Raw genomic sequence first — 16,239 nt, 5'->3', positions numbered from 1 at the left:
GCTCAGAGAAGGAAGTCTGTGGCTTTCATCGTCAGGCTTGATAGGCTTGATGTTCTGTTGAGCCTTTTTTTTTTTTTTGGAGACAGAGTCTCGCTCTGTCGCCCAGCCTGGAGTGCAGTGGCGTGATCTCAGCTCACTGCAAGCTCCGCCTCCCAGGTTCACGCCATTCTCCTGCCTCAGCCTCCCGAGTAGCTGGGACTACAGGCGCCCGCCACCACGCCCGGCTAATTTTTTTGTATTTTTTAGTAGAGACGGGGTTTCACCATGTTAGCCAGGATGGTCTCGATCTCCTGACCTCGTGATCCACCTGCCTCGGCCTCCGAAAGTGCTGGGATTACAGGCGTGAGCCACCGCGCCCGGCCTGTTGAGCCTTTTTTAACCATAATTGCTTTGATAGATGTTAAACATTTTTGGTTATCGGTGGTCCTGGTTGTTGTAGGTTGCTATGTCTAATGTCATAACTGCAATTATTTGCTATAATTAAGTGAGACAAGATGATATCCATTTACTGTCTTTGTAAACTTGTGTCAGTGGAAATTGTCAAAGAATAATTGACAGTTTCTGCCAATTCTCTCTCTGGAATATACACAGAGAGATGAAAACCGTGAGCCCCTAAATCCCCATCACACAAGTGAATAAGATTCTGGTTTTGTTGCCTCTCCGTGTTGTGTTGTTGGGTTTGCAAGAGCATTTTAAGTCCTCACGTCAGTCCCGGACACTTCCCTGTGCTCTCTGATGAGGACGTCTGTGGTCACCTCCCCACAGGCACTGTCACACCTGACAAGTTGCACAGCGCTCCTCTCGCATCACGGAATGGGCAGCCTGCGTCCAGATGGCTCTGGTTGACTGAAAAACATCTTTTTACCATTGATTTGTCCCTGTCGACTTTGAACAGATTGTGATTATATGAAAGTCTCCTTTTTTCTACCGTTTCATAACCTTAGGTTTGTTCTCTTCCCAGGCCATGAGTGCGGCTGTGTGCTTTATGATCGACGGTGGGTACGCGCCTTCGTCTCATTTCAGCCTGACTAGGCTTTTTGTACTTTGCTGCGTCCTGTTCTTATATGTTTTGGGGGTTTCAGTTGTTTGGGGGTTTTTTGTTTGAGACGGGGTTTCACTCTTGGAGCGCAGTGGCACGATCGTAGCTCACTGTAGCCTCGACCTCCTGCGTTTAAGTGATCTTCCCATCTGGGCCTCCCGGGTCGCTGGGACCTGCCAGCCCACACGGCCGCACCCAGCTAATGTTGTTGTTGTTGTTGTTTAGACAGGGTCTCGCTGTGTTGGCCAGGCTAGTGTCAAACTCCTGGGCTCAAGTGATCCCCCCACCTTAGCCTCCCAAAGTGCTGGGATTTCAGGCGGGAACCCCCACACCCAGCCCATTAAATGATAAATGTGTTGTCGTCAGCAATGTAGAGGCACAGAGAGGAGCCTGTTCCCCATCTGGGACCCCCCTGGCTCCTGAACTAGCCATTGCTCGTATTTTTTAAGTCCTAGTCGTCCCACTTGTCAGCAGAATGTGGGCATCTTTCTGTGCCCCGCCGACCGCGAGCTGGAGACAGCGGTGGCACCTCTCCCGGGGGGCTCTGAGGATGGAATGAGGTCGTGTGTGTGAAGCACCAAATAGCACCTGGCCCGTGAGTGCTGTGGAATGTTTGTTAAATACACACACGACCTTCTGAGGCGTTTCTGGGGTCGGCAGCCCTTTACCACCCCACAGGGTGCACCTCAGTCACCTTTCCACAGTGAGAGGTCTTTGCCTTTTTCCATCTGAAACGTAAGCGGTTTTCCATCTTCTGTTTCTCTTGTATTTGAGGAGCAGGAGGGGCCTGAGCGTTTCATCGTTTGCTTTCCCAGATCAGTGACGTTTTCGTTTGAATACAGTTGTTCAGCATCGGACAGTCACATGAATCTTACCGGTTTGTTTTGTCATGACTTGCCAGCCTCTATCCAGCCAACGCTGGATTTTTGCCGAAGACTGGACAGCGTCGTCGGGCCCCAGCTCACGGTGCTGGCCTCTGACATCTGCGAGCAGTTTAACATCAACAAGAGGATGTCTGGGTTTGTACTTGGCTTTCTGTTCACGTTCACGCATTGAGCGGCTTTTAAAACACGCGTAGTTTTACTTACAGATGTGGGTGGTGGTAACAGTCCTGTGCTCTCGTGGAATCTAGAGAACGGTGATACGTGCCATTCAGGCCTGTCGGAAAGGGTCCTGGGGAAGCCGACCTGAGTTTTTCTGCCCCGTGATGGCAGCTGGGGCTGGGTCTTCTGTTAAATACCTTCCCTCAGCTCCCTGCTGATTGGAACATCCCATTTCACTGGCCCAGATGGTTACGTTCACATGGGCAGTAGTCAGCATGGTTTTGGTGTGCGCAGACTGAAAGCATTTTGCCTCTCGTTGTGTGAAAATGTGTAGGGGAAACTGGCTGGGATGTGGGGCATTGGGCCTGGGTACTCAATGTGACAGCCTGAAGGGTCTACACTGAGTGAGAGAGGCGGGATTCGCTCCTCCAACTCTCTAGACACTGAAACGTCCTTGAATTCTTCCTCCCTAGCTTTTGAGACAAAGTCTCACTCTGTCGCCCAGGCTGGAGTATTCAGTGGCCTGATCTCAGCTCACTGCAGCCTCCGCCTCCCAGGTTCAAGCGATTCTCATGCCTCAGCCTCTCGAGTAGCTGGGATTATAGGCATGTACCACCATGCCGGGCTAATTTTTATATTTTTAGTAGAGACAGGGTTTCACCATGTTAGCCAGGTTGGTCTTGATCTCCTGACCTCAAGTGATCCACCAGCCTCAGCCTCCCAAAGTGCTGGGATTACAGGTGTGAGCTATAGCACCCGGCCTTCCCTATCTTTTCTCAATATAAAATAGTTATTATAAAGTGAAAAGTGAGGTCATGGAAAGCCCTTTGCGAAGTTGAGTCCTGCTTTTAAATGGGCTCTCTACACATTGGAGAAGTTACTAAAATGCTGTGCATTTCTGCATAAGCTCATGTTCTTAGTGTTCATATGTTGTTGTTTTGGGTTTTCTTTGAGATGGAATCTTGCTCGGTCGCCCAGGCTGGAGTGCAATGGCACGATCTTGGCTCACCGCAACCTCCACCCTCCCAGGCTCAAGTGATTCTCCTGCCTCAGCCTCCAGAGTAGCTGGGTGCCATCATGCCTAGGTAATTTTTTATTTTTGTAGAGATGGGGTTTTGCCATGTTGGCCAGGCTGGTCTTGAACTCCTGACCTCAGGTGATCCACCCACCTAGACCTTCCAAAGTGCTGGGATTATAGGCATGAGCCACCATGCCTGGCCAATAGCTTACATGTTGACAGTGCTGCTGAATCATTGAATTCTTTGGCCATGAAAATACCAGGTTTTCCTTTGTGAAGGAGGCATAGTGAGTTAAATCAGTTTGGATCACGCAGGTTATCAACTAACAGATGGAAAGACCATAGAGAACGTGTCACCTGTTGTTTCTGTTTTTTTGTGGGTTTTGGAGACAGGGTCTCCTGCTGTTGCCCAGGCTGGAGTGCAGTGGCGCAATCATGGCTCACTGCAGCCTTGACCTCCCACGCTCTAAGTGATCCTCCCACCTCAGCCTCCCGGCTGTAGAGCTAGGACTAGAGGTGTGGGCCACCACGCCTGGCTAATTTTTATATTTTTTGGTAGAGACAGGGTTTTGCTGTGTTGCCCAGGCTGGTCTTGAACTACTGGGCTCAGGCAATCCTCCCTCCTTGGCCTCCCAAAGTGCTGGGATTACGGGCGTGAGCCACCGCTCCTGGCCCCACAGAGTGTTTTGAGGATAGAAGCTTACACCCGATTTAAGTTCCTTGTCTATGCAGACGACTAAATTTGCAACTCTTTCCAGTTTTTCTTGTCATTATACTTTCCTTAGCCTTAGGGAGCTACTGAAAACAAAATCTGGTTTTATAAGAAGTTTCTTTTCATGTTCCTGGAAACTAAATCCTCCACGTTCTTTTTTGCCTAGATGTTGAGTATTTCAGTAGTACCCCACTTGTCCGGAGGTCGGATTTCCGGCACCCCCAGCCCTCCAGAACATGGCTGCGAACCCCGAAGCAAGCAGAGGAGGCTTCTGAGCCCGGGGCGGGGCTGTGCTCAGGCTCCATCCCAGGCCCAGGGTGCGCATTGAGGGTACAGTGAGGGGAGGGGTGAGGCTCAGCTTTTCCCACTAGGTCCCCTAGGAGGTCACAGACGCTGACCTGGGAGGCAGTGTCACAGTATTGCCTAGTCAGTTTAGGAAATAAAAAGGTATATCCCATTTAAAATGTTCATTAGACTGCAGTGGAAAAGGCGACTGTGTTTTATGATGATTTCCACTGGGGATGATAGGAGGAAAAGCTTTGTTACATACATATTGTCGTAGGCTTCGGTCACGAGGCAGGTTCACTTCCACGGGACGCTCCTTCCCCGCACTGGGGGAGGAATGAGATGTTACTCTCCTAACGCAGGGTCGGCAGCCTTTTTCGGTAAAGGACCAAATAAGAAGCATTTCAGACGTCCCGGGCTGTATGTAGATGTATGTGTTACAACTACTCAACTGTCATTTTGACAGGAAAGCAGACAACACATGAACGTGTGGCGATGGCGATGCTCCCGTGAAACTTTGTTTAGAAAAAGAGGGCTGGGCCGGGCGCGGGCACTCAAGCCTGTAATCCCTGCACTTTGGGAGGCCAGGGCGGGCGGATCACAAGGTCAGGAGATCAAGACCATCCTGGCCAACATGGTGAAACCCTGTCTCTACTAAAAATACAAAACTTACCCGGGCATGGTGGGAGGCACCTGTAATCCCAGCTACTCAGGAGGCTGAGGCAGGAGAATCGCTTGAACCCAGGAGGTGGAGATTGCAGTGAGCCGAGATTGCGTCACTGCACTCCAGCCTGGGTGACAGTGAGACTCCATCTCAAAAAAATTGTAAAAAAGAATCTAGTTGTATTGTTTGGTTATATCCATCCAGGGTATTACCATCTTTGTGACATGTTTGTACAGGTCTGAGAAAGAACCCCAGTTTAACCGTCTTTGTGACATGTTTGTACAGGTCTGAGAAAGAACCCCAGTTTAAGTTTATTTACTTCAACCACATGAATCTGGCCGAGAAGAGCACAGTTCACATGAGGAAAACGCCCAGTGTGTCACTCACTTCCGTGCACCCGGATTTAATGAAGATTCTCGGTGACATCAACAGTGACTTCACCAGGTGATTCCAGCCACTTCTCCAATCAGGTGTCCCCTTTCTAAGAAAAAAGACACGGAAAGTCCCTTCAAAGCCAAATGACCCAGAGCCCTTTCCATGGGGTTCAAGCTTGAACCACCTTCATGGGCGCCACTTCCAGACACACACTTGGGAGCCCCTAAGTCACCGGTTCCCTCGCCCAGGACTCCCTGAGCCTTTTAAATGCCACGTGCGCCCGTTCCATTTCCTGTTCTCGTTTTGGAATGCTTGCTTTCCCCGTCTAGCCATGTGAATAACGAACGGCGCGTTCTGAAACTCTTCTCTTGCAGAGTGGATGAGGATGAGGAGATCATCGTGAAGGCCATGAGTGATTACTGGGTTGTTGGAAAGAAGTCTGATCGGCGGGAGCTCTATGTTATTTTGAATCAAAAAAATGCAAACCTGATTGAAGTAAACGGTAAGTAGGATTTGGTATTTCAGGAGAATTTTAATGCTGCTGATATGGAAAAGTTGTTTTTTCACTGTATTAAACCTGGTTAAAAAATAGAAACATGAGAAATAGAACAAATGTCTGCTGAGATTGTAAGCAGGTGCCTCTCAACATTTTCAACATTTGGTCCCTTTTCTCTTTCTTGGAAAACTGACGGGACTTTCCTGTAGCACAGGAAACTTGACAGTGGCCCAAAGAAAATTATTTTCTACAATCTAAAAAATAATAATAATAATAACTTTACTGTGCATTAAGAAATGTCCCCTTTTTGGAGACAGGGTCTCACTTTGTCACACAGGCTGGAGTGCAGTGGTGCAATCATAGTTCACCACAGCCTCAAGCAGTCCTCCCACCTCAGCCTCTCGAGTAGCTGAGCCCACAGGCATGTGTCACCATACCCGGATAACAACAGAGTCTTGCTCTGTTGCCCAGGCTGGGCTCAAACTCCAAGCCTCAAGCGATCCTCCGGCCTCCCAAAGAGCTGGGATTACAGGCGGGAGCCACCTTGCCCAGCCCCAAATGTCCTTTTTTAATATCCTGTGATATAAACGTATCTTTTGTAGGGAGAAGCTGCCAGGTTCATGTGGCCGTTTACAACGATCCCTCTGAACACCGGCAGCATGATAAGGCATTTTCTCCTGCCCTCCCGCCAAAGTGGCCAGCCGTGCCCACCGCACGGGGTGACCCAGCAGCTGCTCTGCTGACAGCTCGGCTGCCCTGGAGAGAGGGGACCTCGCCTCGGCAGAGCTGCCCCCTTGGGCGATGCCCCACATGTACACTGTGTGGAAATTCAGTGTAAGCGTCTTTTGTTTCCCCTTGTATCTTCTCGGGCATACTACATTTTTCTGTTATTAACACTTGCATTAGTAATTGTGTGCATTAGAAACATCAGTTAATACAAGCCTGATCCAAACTGAATTCAATAAGACCAAAATCCCGACACGTCTCCGGGGCGCTGGGTCTGCAGCTCAGGGTCGCTGTCAGTTTCTCTGTTGTTCCATCAGTTCTCCCAGGATGACGACAGCACCAGCCTCGTGCTTCTAACCCCCTCCCCGGGTGTCCTGGGCACTTTGCTTGCAGTTCCTCAGGCTGGGCAGCAGTGTTATATGCTCAGAACTACTGAGGCCTGGTAGCTTTCTTAGGTGGTTTTCTCCCCTCTTGTTAACATTTCTTGGCTGGGCACAGTGGTTCATGCCTGCAGTCCAGCACTTTGGGAGGCCAAGGTGGGTGGATCACCTGAGGTTAGAAGTTCAAGACCAGCCTGGCGAAACCCTGTCTCTACCCAAAAATAAAAAATTAGCCGGGCGTGGTGGTGTGCACCTGTCGTCCCAGCTACCTGGGAGGTGGAGGCTGCAGTGAGCCAAGATCACACCAGATCACACCACTACACTCCAGCCTGGGTGACAGAGTAAGACTCTGTCTCAAAAAAAAAAAAAAAAAGATTCTTGCCTAGTCTTCTGGGATTTAAGGTCAAAATCAATGCAAATATCTATTGCTAATTTTACCCAAGAAGAATTTAATTATATGTCACATAACCTTTTAAGTAAGCGCCTCTTCCCTCCTCACTGTTGTCTGTCGGTTTTGCAGAAGAGGTCAAGAAACTCTGTGCAACGCAGTTCAACAACATCTTCTTCTTGGATTGACTGACGGCTCACCGAAAGCGTGTTTAAAAGACACTCGGCAAACATTTGGGCATATGCAAGTTACTGGTCATATGACGGACTGCATTCAGGACAAGGGAAAAGCAATACTTGCTTTGAAGAATCACATTTCTACTCGGTCTCCTGATCTCCTGAGGTTTTTAGATTTTAAATATTTATGTGGGATTAATTAAAGGTAGTTGACTATCTCTATCATTCCATTCTTTTGACATTATGTGAATATTTTACTAGAAAATAAGATTAATAAATTGTTAAAGTTTTTAAAATTCTGGTTTTATGTTGAGTCTCCTGCTGCCTATTTGTAGATTACACCAGCCACCAGGTCCTTGACCCAGGCTGGAATGCAGTGGCTCACGGCACCCTCAATCTGCAATCCTCCCGCCTCAGCGTCCCAAGAAGCTAGAACCACAGGTACACACCACCACGCTCGGCTAATTTTTTAATGTTGCAGAGACAGGGTCTCACTATGTTGCCCAGGCTGGTCTCAAACTCCCATAATCCAGCCGTGTAGGAAACCTGAGATGCAGTGGGCCAGGCGGTATTTTAAAACACTGCAACGAGTACAGTGCTAAGAACTGTAATGCTCAGGAAATCTTACAGCACGTGCCGTCCTAAGCCTCTGTGTGTGTCCTCGTGGCTCGCTACTTTTTCTTCTTCTTGCTGGTGATGGTCTTGCTGGATGGGGACACGGTCACGTCCTCCTTGGGAGGGTCCAGTGTGAGGTGAGAGGATGACATGTCCACCGGCTCCTTGATCACCATGATGTCCACCTCATCGTCTTGTCTCTTGGCTTCTTCCTCTCTCAAGATAAACAGCCTGAAAGCAAACATGAGAAGGTGGGAGCTTTTTTCAATCCCCCTCAAAACCGCAAAAACAGTTTGATGCTATTTGTAGTATACAGCCCTTCAGACCTGCATTTCAGCAGCATGTTAAACAGAACTAAGCTGCTACGCTTTGCCTGAAATAACTGATGCCATGTCGACACAGTCCAAAGTAAACTTTTTTTTTTTTTTTTTTTTTTTTTTTTTGAGACAGAGTCTTGCTCTGTCGCCCAGGCTGGGGTGCAGTGGCCGGATCTCAGCTCACTACAAGCTCCGCCTCCCGGGTTTAGACCATTCTCCTGCCTCAGCCTCCCGAGTAGCTGGGACTACAGGCGCCCGCCACCTCGCCCGGCTAGTTTTTTGTATTTTTTAGTAGAGACGGGGTTTCACCGTGTTAGCCAGGATGGTCTCGATCTCCTGACCTCGTGATCCGCCCGTCTCGGCCTCCCAAAGTGCTGGGATTACAGGCTTGAGCCACCGCGCCCGGCCGACACAGTCCAAAGTAAACTTTTCATGTATCTATGAAAAGAAAAATTATTTTTTGAGACAGAGTTTCACTCTTGTTGCTCAGGCTGGAGTGCAATGGTGTAATCTCGGCTCACCACAACCTCTGCCTCCCCAGTTCAAGTGATTCTCCTGCTTCAGCCCCCTGAGTAGTGGGATTACAGGCTTCCACCACCATGCCCAGCTAATATTTTGTATTTTTAGTAGAGATGGGTTTCACCAGGTTGGCCAGGCTGGTCTCAAACTCCTGACCTCAGGTGATCCACTGGCCTCGGCCTCCCAAAGTTAGATATGTGTGCGTGTGTGTGTGTATACATATATAATATTATATATAATTTTGAGATAGAGTCTTGCTGTGTTGCCCAGGCTGGAGTGCAGTGGCACAAACACATAACTGCAGCCTCAACTCCCAGGCTCAAGCAATCCTCCTGCCTCAGCATCCAAAGTAGCTGGGACTACAGGCGCCTGCCACCACATCTGGCTAATTTCTGTATTTTTTGTAGAGATGAGGTCTTGCTGTATTACCCAGGCTGGTCTCAAACTCAAGTGATTCCCCCTGCCTTGGTCCCCCAAAGTGCCGGGGTTATGGGCATGTGCCATGATGCCCAGCTCGTTTGGGGATTTTATGGAGGGTCCAATATGTAGACCCGATTAAGTCACTGGCTATCAGTTATTGAACTCAAGCTCCAGCCCCTGTTCCTTCCTGGGAGGTTGGGCTGGAGCTGAAAGTCCCAATCCGCTAATCTCCTGGTTGGTTCCCTGGCAATCAGCTCCAGCAAGAAGCTATTGAGGGCCCCTCCCCTGGCCCCCAGTCATCTCATCATACAAAAGCCAGTCATTACCCCGACAGTCCACAGCTATTGAAGCTCTTGGGGCAAGAACTAGAAAATGGCTGCATGCAGTGACTCACCCCTGTGATCCCAGCACTTTGGGAGGCCAAGGCGGGCGGATCACTTGAGGTCAGGAGTTCGAGACCAGCGTGGACAAGTTGGTGAAACCCCGTCTCTACTAAAAATACAAAAATTAGCCAGGCGTGGTGGTGCATGCTTGTAATCCCAGCTACTCAGGAGGCTGAGGCAGGAGAATCACTTGAACCCAGGAGGCAGTGACGGCAGTGAGCTGAGATCATACCACTCCACTCGATCCTGGGCGACAGTGAGACCCTGTCTAAAAAAAAATAAAAAACTAGAAACTAAGACCAAATATTAGAACCAAAGATGCTCCCATTACCCCATTTACTCAGGACGTTACAAAGGCTTCAGGTGCTCTGCCAGGAACAGAGACCAAATACTCATTCCTTTTTATGTCAAAGACGCCCTTAGGAAATTATAGGCTTGTCCGGAAAGCACTTGGTCCTGATGCATTCTGGCAGCTACAGAACACAGGATGGAGAGCGAGCAGCTCGGGAAGGAGCGGAGGGACCTCGTAAGTTACCTTGCTTCCAGTTCGTCATCTTCCATCTTGGGGGGCCCATGCTGTGCTGCATAACCTCTCTTCCCTTATTTTCTCCTTGATAGCTTCTTCACGTTTATACGCGTGAAAGAGCGTGTTCACAAAGAAGACGTACATACTATTGACCCACGTGTTGAACTCTTCCTTTTGATCATCCTTGGGTCTCTCGTATTTCTCTGGAATAGAGTTTCATGAAGCTGAACAAGAATGCAATCCTGCTGTAAACTGGGAGTCTGCGTGCTTTTTCTCTTTCTGGCCTCCCTGCGGTGGGCCCCCTGCTCCTCAGCCAGGAGAGGGGAGAGGAGAAAGGACGCTGCTCCCATGACCCCTGCCCAAGACCTAGGCCGGGTGCGGTGACTCACGCCTGTAATCCCAGCACTTTGGGAGGCCCAGATGGGAGGATCACTAGAGCTCAGGAATTTGAGGCCACCGGCAACATAGCGAAACCTTGTCTCTACAACAAAAACAATGATTAGCTGGGCGTGGTAGCACCCACCTGTGGTCCCAGCTACTTGGGAGGCTGAGGTAGACCTCAGCCTCAGGGGCTCAGTAGACCCTGGCTGGGATTATCAACCTTCCCTTTGAGTTTCCTGCTGCCTTGGTTTTTTTTGGAGACAGAGTCTCACTCTGTCGCCCAGGCTGGAGTACAGTGGCGTGATTTCAGCTCACTGCAACCTCTACCTCCTGGGTTCAAGTGATTCTCATGCCTCAGCCTCCCAAGCTCCTGAGTAGCTACAGGCATGCGCCATCACACTCGGCTAATACTTGTATTTTTAGTAGAGATGGGGTTTCACCATGTTGGCCTGGCAGGTCTGGAACTCTTAACCTCAGGTGATCCACCCACCTCAGCCTCCCAAAGTGCTGGGATTACAGGCATGAGCCACTGCACCTGGCCACCTCTTTTTTTTCCTAAATATCTTAAGAATGTGGGTTTTCTGATATTTTAATTTTCCATGTTTTCAAGAATAATAAATCCTTGTTTCTTGTTTCTTGCTTTTTTTTTTTTTTTGGAGACAAGGTCTCACTCTATTGCCCAGGCTGGAGTACAGTGGCATGACCATGGCTCACTGAAGCCTGGAGGAACTCCTGGGCTCAAGTGATCCTCCCATCTTAGCCTCCCTGACAGCTGAGAATAGAGCAATGCGCCACCACACAAGGCTAATTTTTTTAGTTGTGAGACAAGATCTCGCTCTGTCATCCAGGCTGCAGTGCAGGGGCACCATCATGGCTCACTGCAGCCTCCATCTCCTGGGCTCAGATGATCCTCCCACCTCAGCCTCCCAAGTAGCTGGGACCACAGGTGGGTGCTACCACGCCCAGCTAATCATTGTTTTTGTTGTAGAAACAAGGTTTCGCTATGTTGCCGGTGGCCTCAAATTCCTGAGCTCTAGTGATCCTCCCATCTGGGCCTCCCAAAGTGCTGGGATTACAGGCGTGAGTCACCGCACCCGGCCTAGGTCTTGGGGACAAACTATTCGACATCTTGTATTTATTCAGAGTTTGAAACCCCTTTAAGACAAGGATAGCTGTGTACCTGAGTGAATCCTCTCTCCTGGAGAACTAGACAACCGGTCACTCTCGCAAAAGGAAGTTCCTAGTAGTTACAGTTACCCCTCTCTAGACCTTTCTTGTCTAGGCTAAAGAATCTCTAAATCTTAAATTACCATAATGTTTTCCATCTTTTTAAGCAATTCCGGTTATCCAGTCACTTGGAAGATTTTAAAATTCAGAAAATCAAATTATATGCAATCCAGGACTCTAAGGTCGGAACAAGACTGAGTGTGAAGGAAGATTACTTTTTTTCGCTTGGAGACAGGGTCTCGCTCTGGCACCCAGGCTGGAGTGCAGTGGTGCAATCATGGCTCACTGCAGCCTCAGGCTCCTGAGTCAATCCTGCCTCAGGCTCCCAAGCTGCTGGGACTACAGGAGTGTGCCACCGTACCTGGTGAATTTTGCTTTTTTTTGTAGAGACAGGGGCTTGCTATGTTGCCCAGGCTGGTCTCAGACTCCTGGGCACAAGTGATCCTCCTGCCGTGGCCTCCCAGAGTTCTGGGCTTACAGCTGTGAGCCACTGCACCTGGCAGCAACATTGTCTTATGTTCATTCATGAACTCTCAACCAGACACCTACAAGCTGGAGGACAGTAAGTCACGGCTGCCACATGCAACAATCAGATGAAATGGTACTGGAAGAGATGCCACGTGGGTCAAGGGGGTCCTTGACAGGAGACAGGGCAGGAGCCACAGGCCTGGTGAATGGCACACCAGACTTAAGGAATGACCAGAGAGATCCAGGGCAAAATCCAGTTGGAGCTGGAACTAGAGATAATCAGATCAACAGGAAAGCACATTAGGTGGGGTTCCACTTCCAGTTCTATTTCTGTTCCAGGAACTGTGCATCTTGTTACGGCACTGCAGGAACGCCCTGTCTCTGCTGGGATGCCGAGCTCTGCAGGAGAAAATGACACAACCCAGACTCGCACCAGACGGAGAAGAAACCAAGGACATCGAGGGGTCGCAGAGGCCGAACGCGAAGAGTGTTTCAAGAAGCTGACGGTTTTCCTGACTATGGAGAGATTGGTTCAAGAGATGGCAGGATTCCTGGGGGTGGCAACATGGAGGCACTGCTGATGAAGAGGGGCCTTCAGTGGCCTGGGGAGGGCAGTGCCACGTGGAGCAAGCTAAGAAGACACAGGAGAGGTCCTGGAGAAGGCGTTGCATGTATACAGCTCCCTAAGATGCATCAGCAAAGGGAGCAGGGAAGGAAAGTGGGATCTAGAGGGGAAGGTGAGGGAAGAGATTTTCCTTTTCTTTTTTTTTTTTTTTTTTTTTTTTTTTTGAGACGGAGTCTCACTCTGTCGCCCAGGCTGGAGGGCAGTGGTGTGGTCTCAGCTCACTCTGTCGCCCAGGCTGGAGTGCACTGGCGTGGTCTCGGCTCACTCTGTCGCCCAGGCTGGAGGGCAGCGGCATGGTCTCAGCTCACTCTGTTGCCCAGGCTAGAGGGGAGTGGCGTGGTCTCAGCTCACTGCAACCTCTGCCTCGAGTTCAAGCAGTTCTCCCACCTCAGCCCTGAGTACCTGGGACTACAGGCGAGCACCACCACACCCGGCTAGTTTTTTTATTTTTAGTAGAGATGGGGTTTCACTATGTTGGCCGTGCTGGTCTCGAACTCCTGACCTCGGGATCCACCCGCCTCAGCCTCCCAAAGTGCTGGGATTACAGGCCTGAGCCATGGCGCCCAGCTGAGAGAAGAGATTTTCCTAACTGGGCATATGGAGCACATGTGTGCCGATGGGAACGCTCCATTAGAGGAGGAGTGACGGGAAATGACAGGCACTGTAGTGCCGATACACGGGGGAGGCCTCGGAGAGGACAAGGGCCTGGGATGGAGCCTTTAAAAGTTCACCACTGAGTGGGTGGCCGGCCAGAGAGAGACACCGTCAGAAAAGGGGGAAGGCCAGGCACGGTGGCTCACACCTGTAATCCCAGGGCTTTGGGACACCAAAGCAGGTGGATCACTTCGGCCCAGGAGTTCAAGACCAGCCTGGGCAACACAGCAAGACCCCATCTCTTTAAACAAAAAAAAAAAAAGGCCAGGCGCGGTTGGGCTCCTACCTGTAACCTCAGCACTTTGGGAGGCCGAGGCGTTCAGACCCAGGAGTTCTTGGATCCAGGAGTGCAAGACCAGCCTGGGCAACATAGCAAGACCTCACCTCTTTAAAAAAAAAAAAAAAAGGCCAGGCGTGGTTGGGCTCACAACTGTAATCTCAGCACTTTGGGAGGCCGAGGTGGGCAGATCACTTGAGGTTAGGAGTTCGAGACCACCCTGGCCAACATGATGAAACCCCTTCTCTACTAAAAATACAAGGCACAGTGACAGGTGCCTGTAATCCCAGCTACTAGCGAGGCTGAGGCAGGAGAATTGCTCGAACCCAGGAGGCAGAGGTTGCAGAGCTATGATGGCACCACTGTACTCCCGTCCGGGTGACAAAGTAAGACCTTGTCTCCAAAAAAAAAAGAAAAAAGGGGGAAACACCAGGGCTTGTTTAATCATGGAAACAAGGCCACATGCAACTGGCAAGGCCAGCAAAGTGACAGCGGAAAATTCCCATGACATTGATCATCATTGGATGACCCTGAGGAAAGGAGAGGCGTGAGGTTGGAAGTTCACGCAGACAGGGCTGAGGAATCAAACCAGAAGGGAGGAAGTGCAGTCAGCAGAGAGAGAGGCCTCGAGAGCCATCTTCCCAGGATAAAGGAAAACATAATGAAAGAGGAGGATGAGGAAGTGAATAAGGATTGTTTGTTGGTTTTAATTTGAGCACCTTTAAAACTCAAAGAGAATGAGACCCTGGAGAGAGAAAAGTCACCTGGAAGAAACAATACAGTCAACAGCAGCAGACTCTGAGATGGGCGTGCGGGGCCCAGGGGAGGCCCAGCTGTCCCATCCCCGCCTCTGCCCTCACAGACTGAGTCAGCACCGCAAGGTCACGCCTTGAACTTGAACTCCAAACCAGGGAGGAGAAATGGAAGCAGCTATACCAGCCTCATTGTTTAAAAAGACAGTTGTGCTGGGTGTGGTGACACCTACTTGTAATCCCAGCTACTCGAGAGGCCCAGGTGGGAGGATCGCTTGAGCCCAGGAGTTCAAGACCAGCCTGGACAACATAGCGAGACTCTGCCTCTAGGAAAATAAAAATTTAAAAAAGATGGTTGTAAAACTGTCTAGACATTATGTAATTCATAAGCAACAGTTTGTAAATATTAAGGTTCTATCATTGAAACACTCACCGCTCTCAGATGAAAAAAAGGTGACCCCTTTTCCAGTAGATTGAAAATTCATTTTGGAGACTCTTTCATCACTTAGAGACTTCTTGATCTTGGGCTTTTAAATTTAAAAAAAATCATGAGGCAAAATGTTACTTTTACATCATTGTGGGCTTAAAACTACTTGTTTACACTATAATTAGAAAATTATTAATGAGGCTGTTCTCCTTGAGCTAATTTGCCTTTCATTTGGTTTTTTTTTTTTTTTTTTGGAGACAGAGTCTCACTCTGTTGCCCAGGCTGGAGCGCAATGGAGCGATCTCGGCTCACTGCAGCCTCCACCTCTCGGGTTCCAGCGATTCTCCTGCCTCAGCTTCCCTGGGTAGCTGGGACTACAGGCATGCGCCACCACACCTGGCTAATTTTTGTATTTTTAGTAGAGACAGGGTTTCACCATATTGGCCAGGCTGGTCTCAAACTCCTGACCTCAGGCGACCTGCCCACCTCGGCCTCCCAAAGTGCTGGGATTACAGGTGTGAGCCACGCACCCGGCCAATTTGACTATTTTTAACCTGAATAAAATATTTATACTATTAAGGAAATGAATAACAGAATTATTGTATTACTGAAAGGCTCTTAAAAAAAACAAAAACCCCAAAAACTTGAAAATGTCCCCTGGGTCTGTTGGCACAGTATTTATTGTATAAAAGTTAACCATAGATTCATATATTAATGGCTTTAATTATTATTATATTTTTTGAGACAGAATCTCGCTGTGTTGCCCAGGCTGGAGTGCACTGGCAGGATCTCAGCTCACTGCCACCTCTGCCTCCCGGGTTCAAGCAATTCTCCTGCCTCACCCTCCTGAATAGCTGGGATTACAGGCACCTGCCACCAGGCCTGGCTAATTTTTGTATTTTTTAGTAGAGACAAGGGTTTCACCATGTTGGCCAGGCTGGTCTCAAACTCCTGACCTCAAGTGACCCACCCACCTCTCCCAAGGTGCTGGGATTACAGGCGTGAGCCACTGCGCGGGCCCTGACGCCCACATTTCCACCTCCAGCTGGAGTTTGCCCTTGAACTCCAGTCTTGCCTCTGGCTGTGCTACTTGGGCCTCAATTCAGGCACCTTAAGCTTAACTTGTCCAAAATCAACCACTTAATTTCGCTCCCCAAACTCAGCCCCCTGCCTCCGTCTTCCACATCATCTTAAATGGCCACTCTATTCTTCCAATGCTCAGCCAAAACATTGTGGACTCATCTTTGCCTTCTCCTTCCCTCTCAACCCCCGCAGCCTTCAAAACACCTCAGACCTCAGCCCACCTTAGTCCCATCACCATCACTTCCCACCGTGATGGTTCCAAG

General features: G+C 49.5%; 2 protein-coding genes across 8 annotated transcripts in view; one reads left to right on the top strand and one right to left on the bottom strand.

Annotated features, from left to right (window-relative positions):
* The window catches only part of LOC105497374 (vacuolar fusion protein CCZ1 homolog B), a 28,016-nt gene extending 20,496 nt beyond the window's left edge, over positions 1-7,520 (top strand). Inside the window, exons 11-15 of one of the 7 annotated variants that reach the window (XM_071095359.1) lie at positions 962-999; positions 1,855-2,058; positions 5,047-5,205; positions 5,511-5,638; positions 7,259-7,520. In XM_071095359.1, coding sequence (XP_070951460.1) covers positions 962-999; positions 1,855-2,058; positions 5,047-5,205; positions 5,511-5,638; positions 7,259-7,314 — 585 coding nt within the window. In that variant the 3' untranslated portion in view covers positions 7,315-7,520. Of the gene's footprint in view, positions 1-961; positions 1,000-1,854; positions 2,059-3,978; positions 4,143-4,997; positions 5,015-5,046; positions 5,206-5,510; positions 5,639-6,234; positions 7,071-7,258 lie in introns of those variants that run through there. The other 6 variants (XM_071095360.1, XM_071095357.1, XM_071095358.1 and 3 more) reach the window with 6 other exon arrangements.
* A 373-nt stretch (positions 7,521-7,893) lies between these two features.
* The window catches only part of LOC139362648 (radial spoke head 10 homolog B2-like), a 41,979-nt gene continuing 33,633 nt past the window's right edge, over positions 7,894-16,239 (bottom strand). Inside the window, 4 exon segments of the mRNA XM_071094156.1 lie at positions 7,894-8,148; positions 10,092-10,121; positions 10,123-10,285; positions 14,900-14,993. Of these exon segments, the coding sequence (XP_070950257.1) occupies positions 7,974-8,148; positions 10,092-10,121; positions 10,123-10,285; positions 14,900-14,993 (462 nt within the window). The 3' untranslated portion in view covers positions 7,894-7,973.

Source organism: Macaca nemestrina, chromosome 4, assembly GCF_043159975.1.
Source record: "Macaca nemestrina isolate mMacNem1 chromosome 4, mMacNem.hap1, whole genome shotgun sequence".
NCBI lineage: Eukaryota > Metazoa > Chordata > Mammalia > Primates > Cercopithecidae > Macaca > Macaca nemestrina.
Note: the sequence above shows the minus strand (reverse complement) of the source record. Positions and strands in the feature narration are given on the sequence as shown.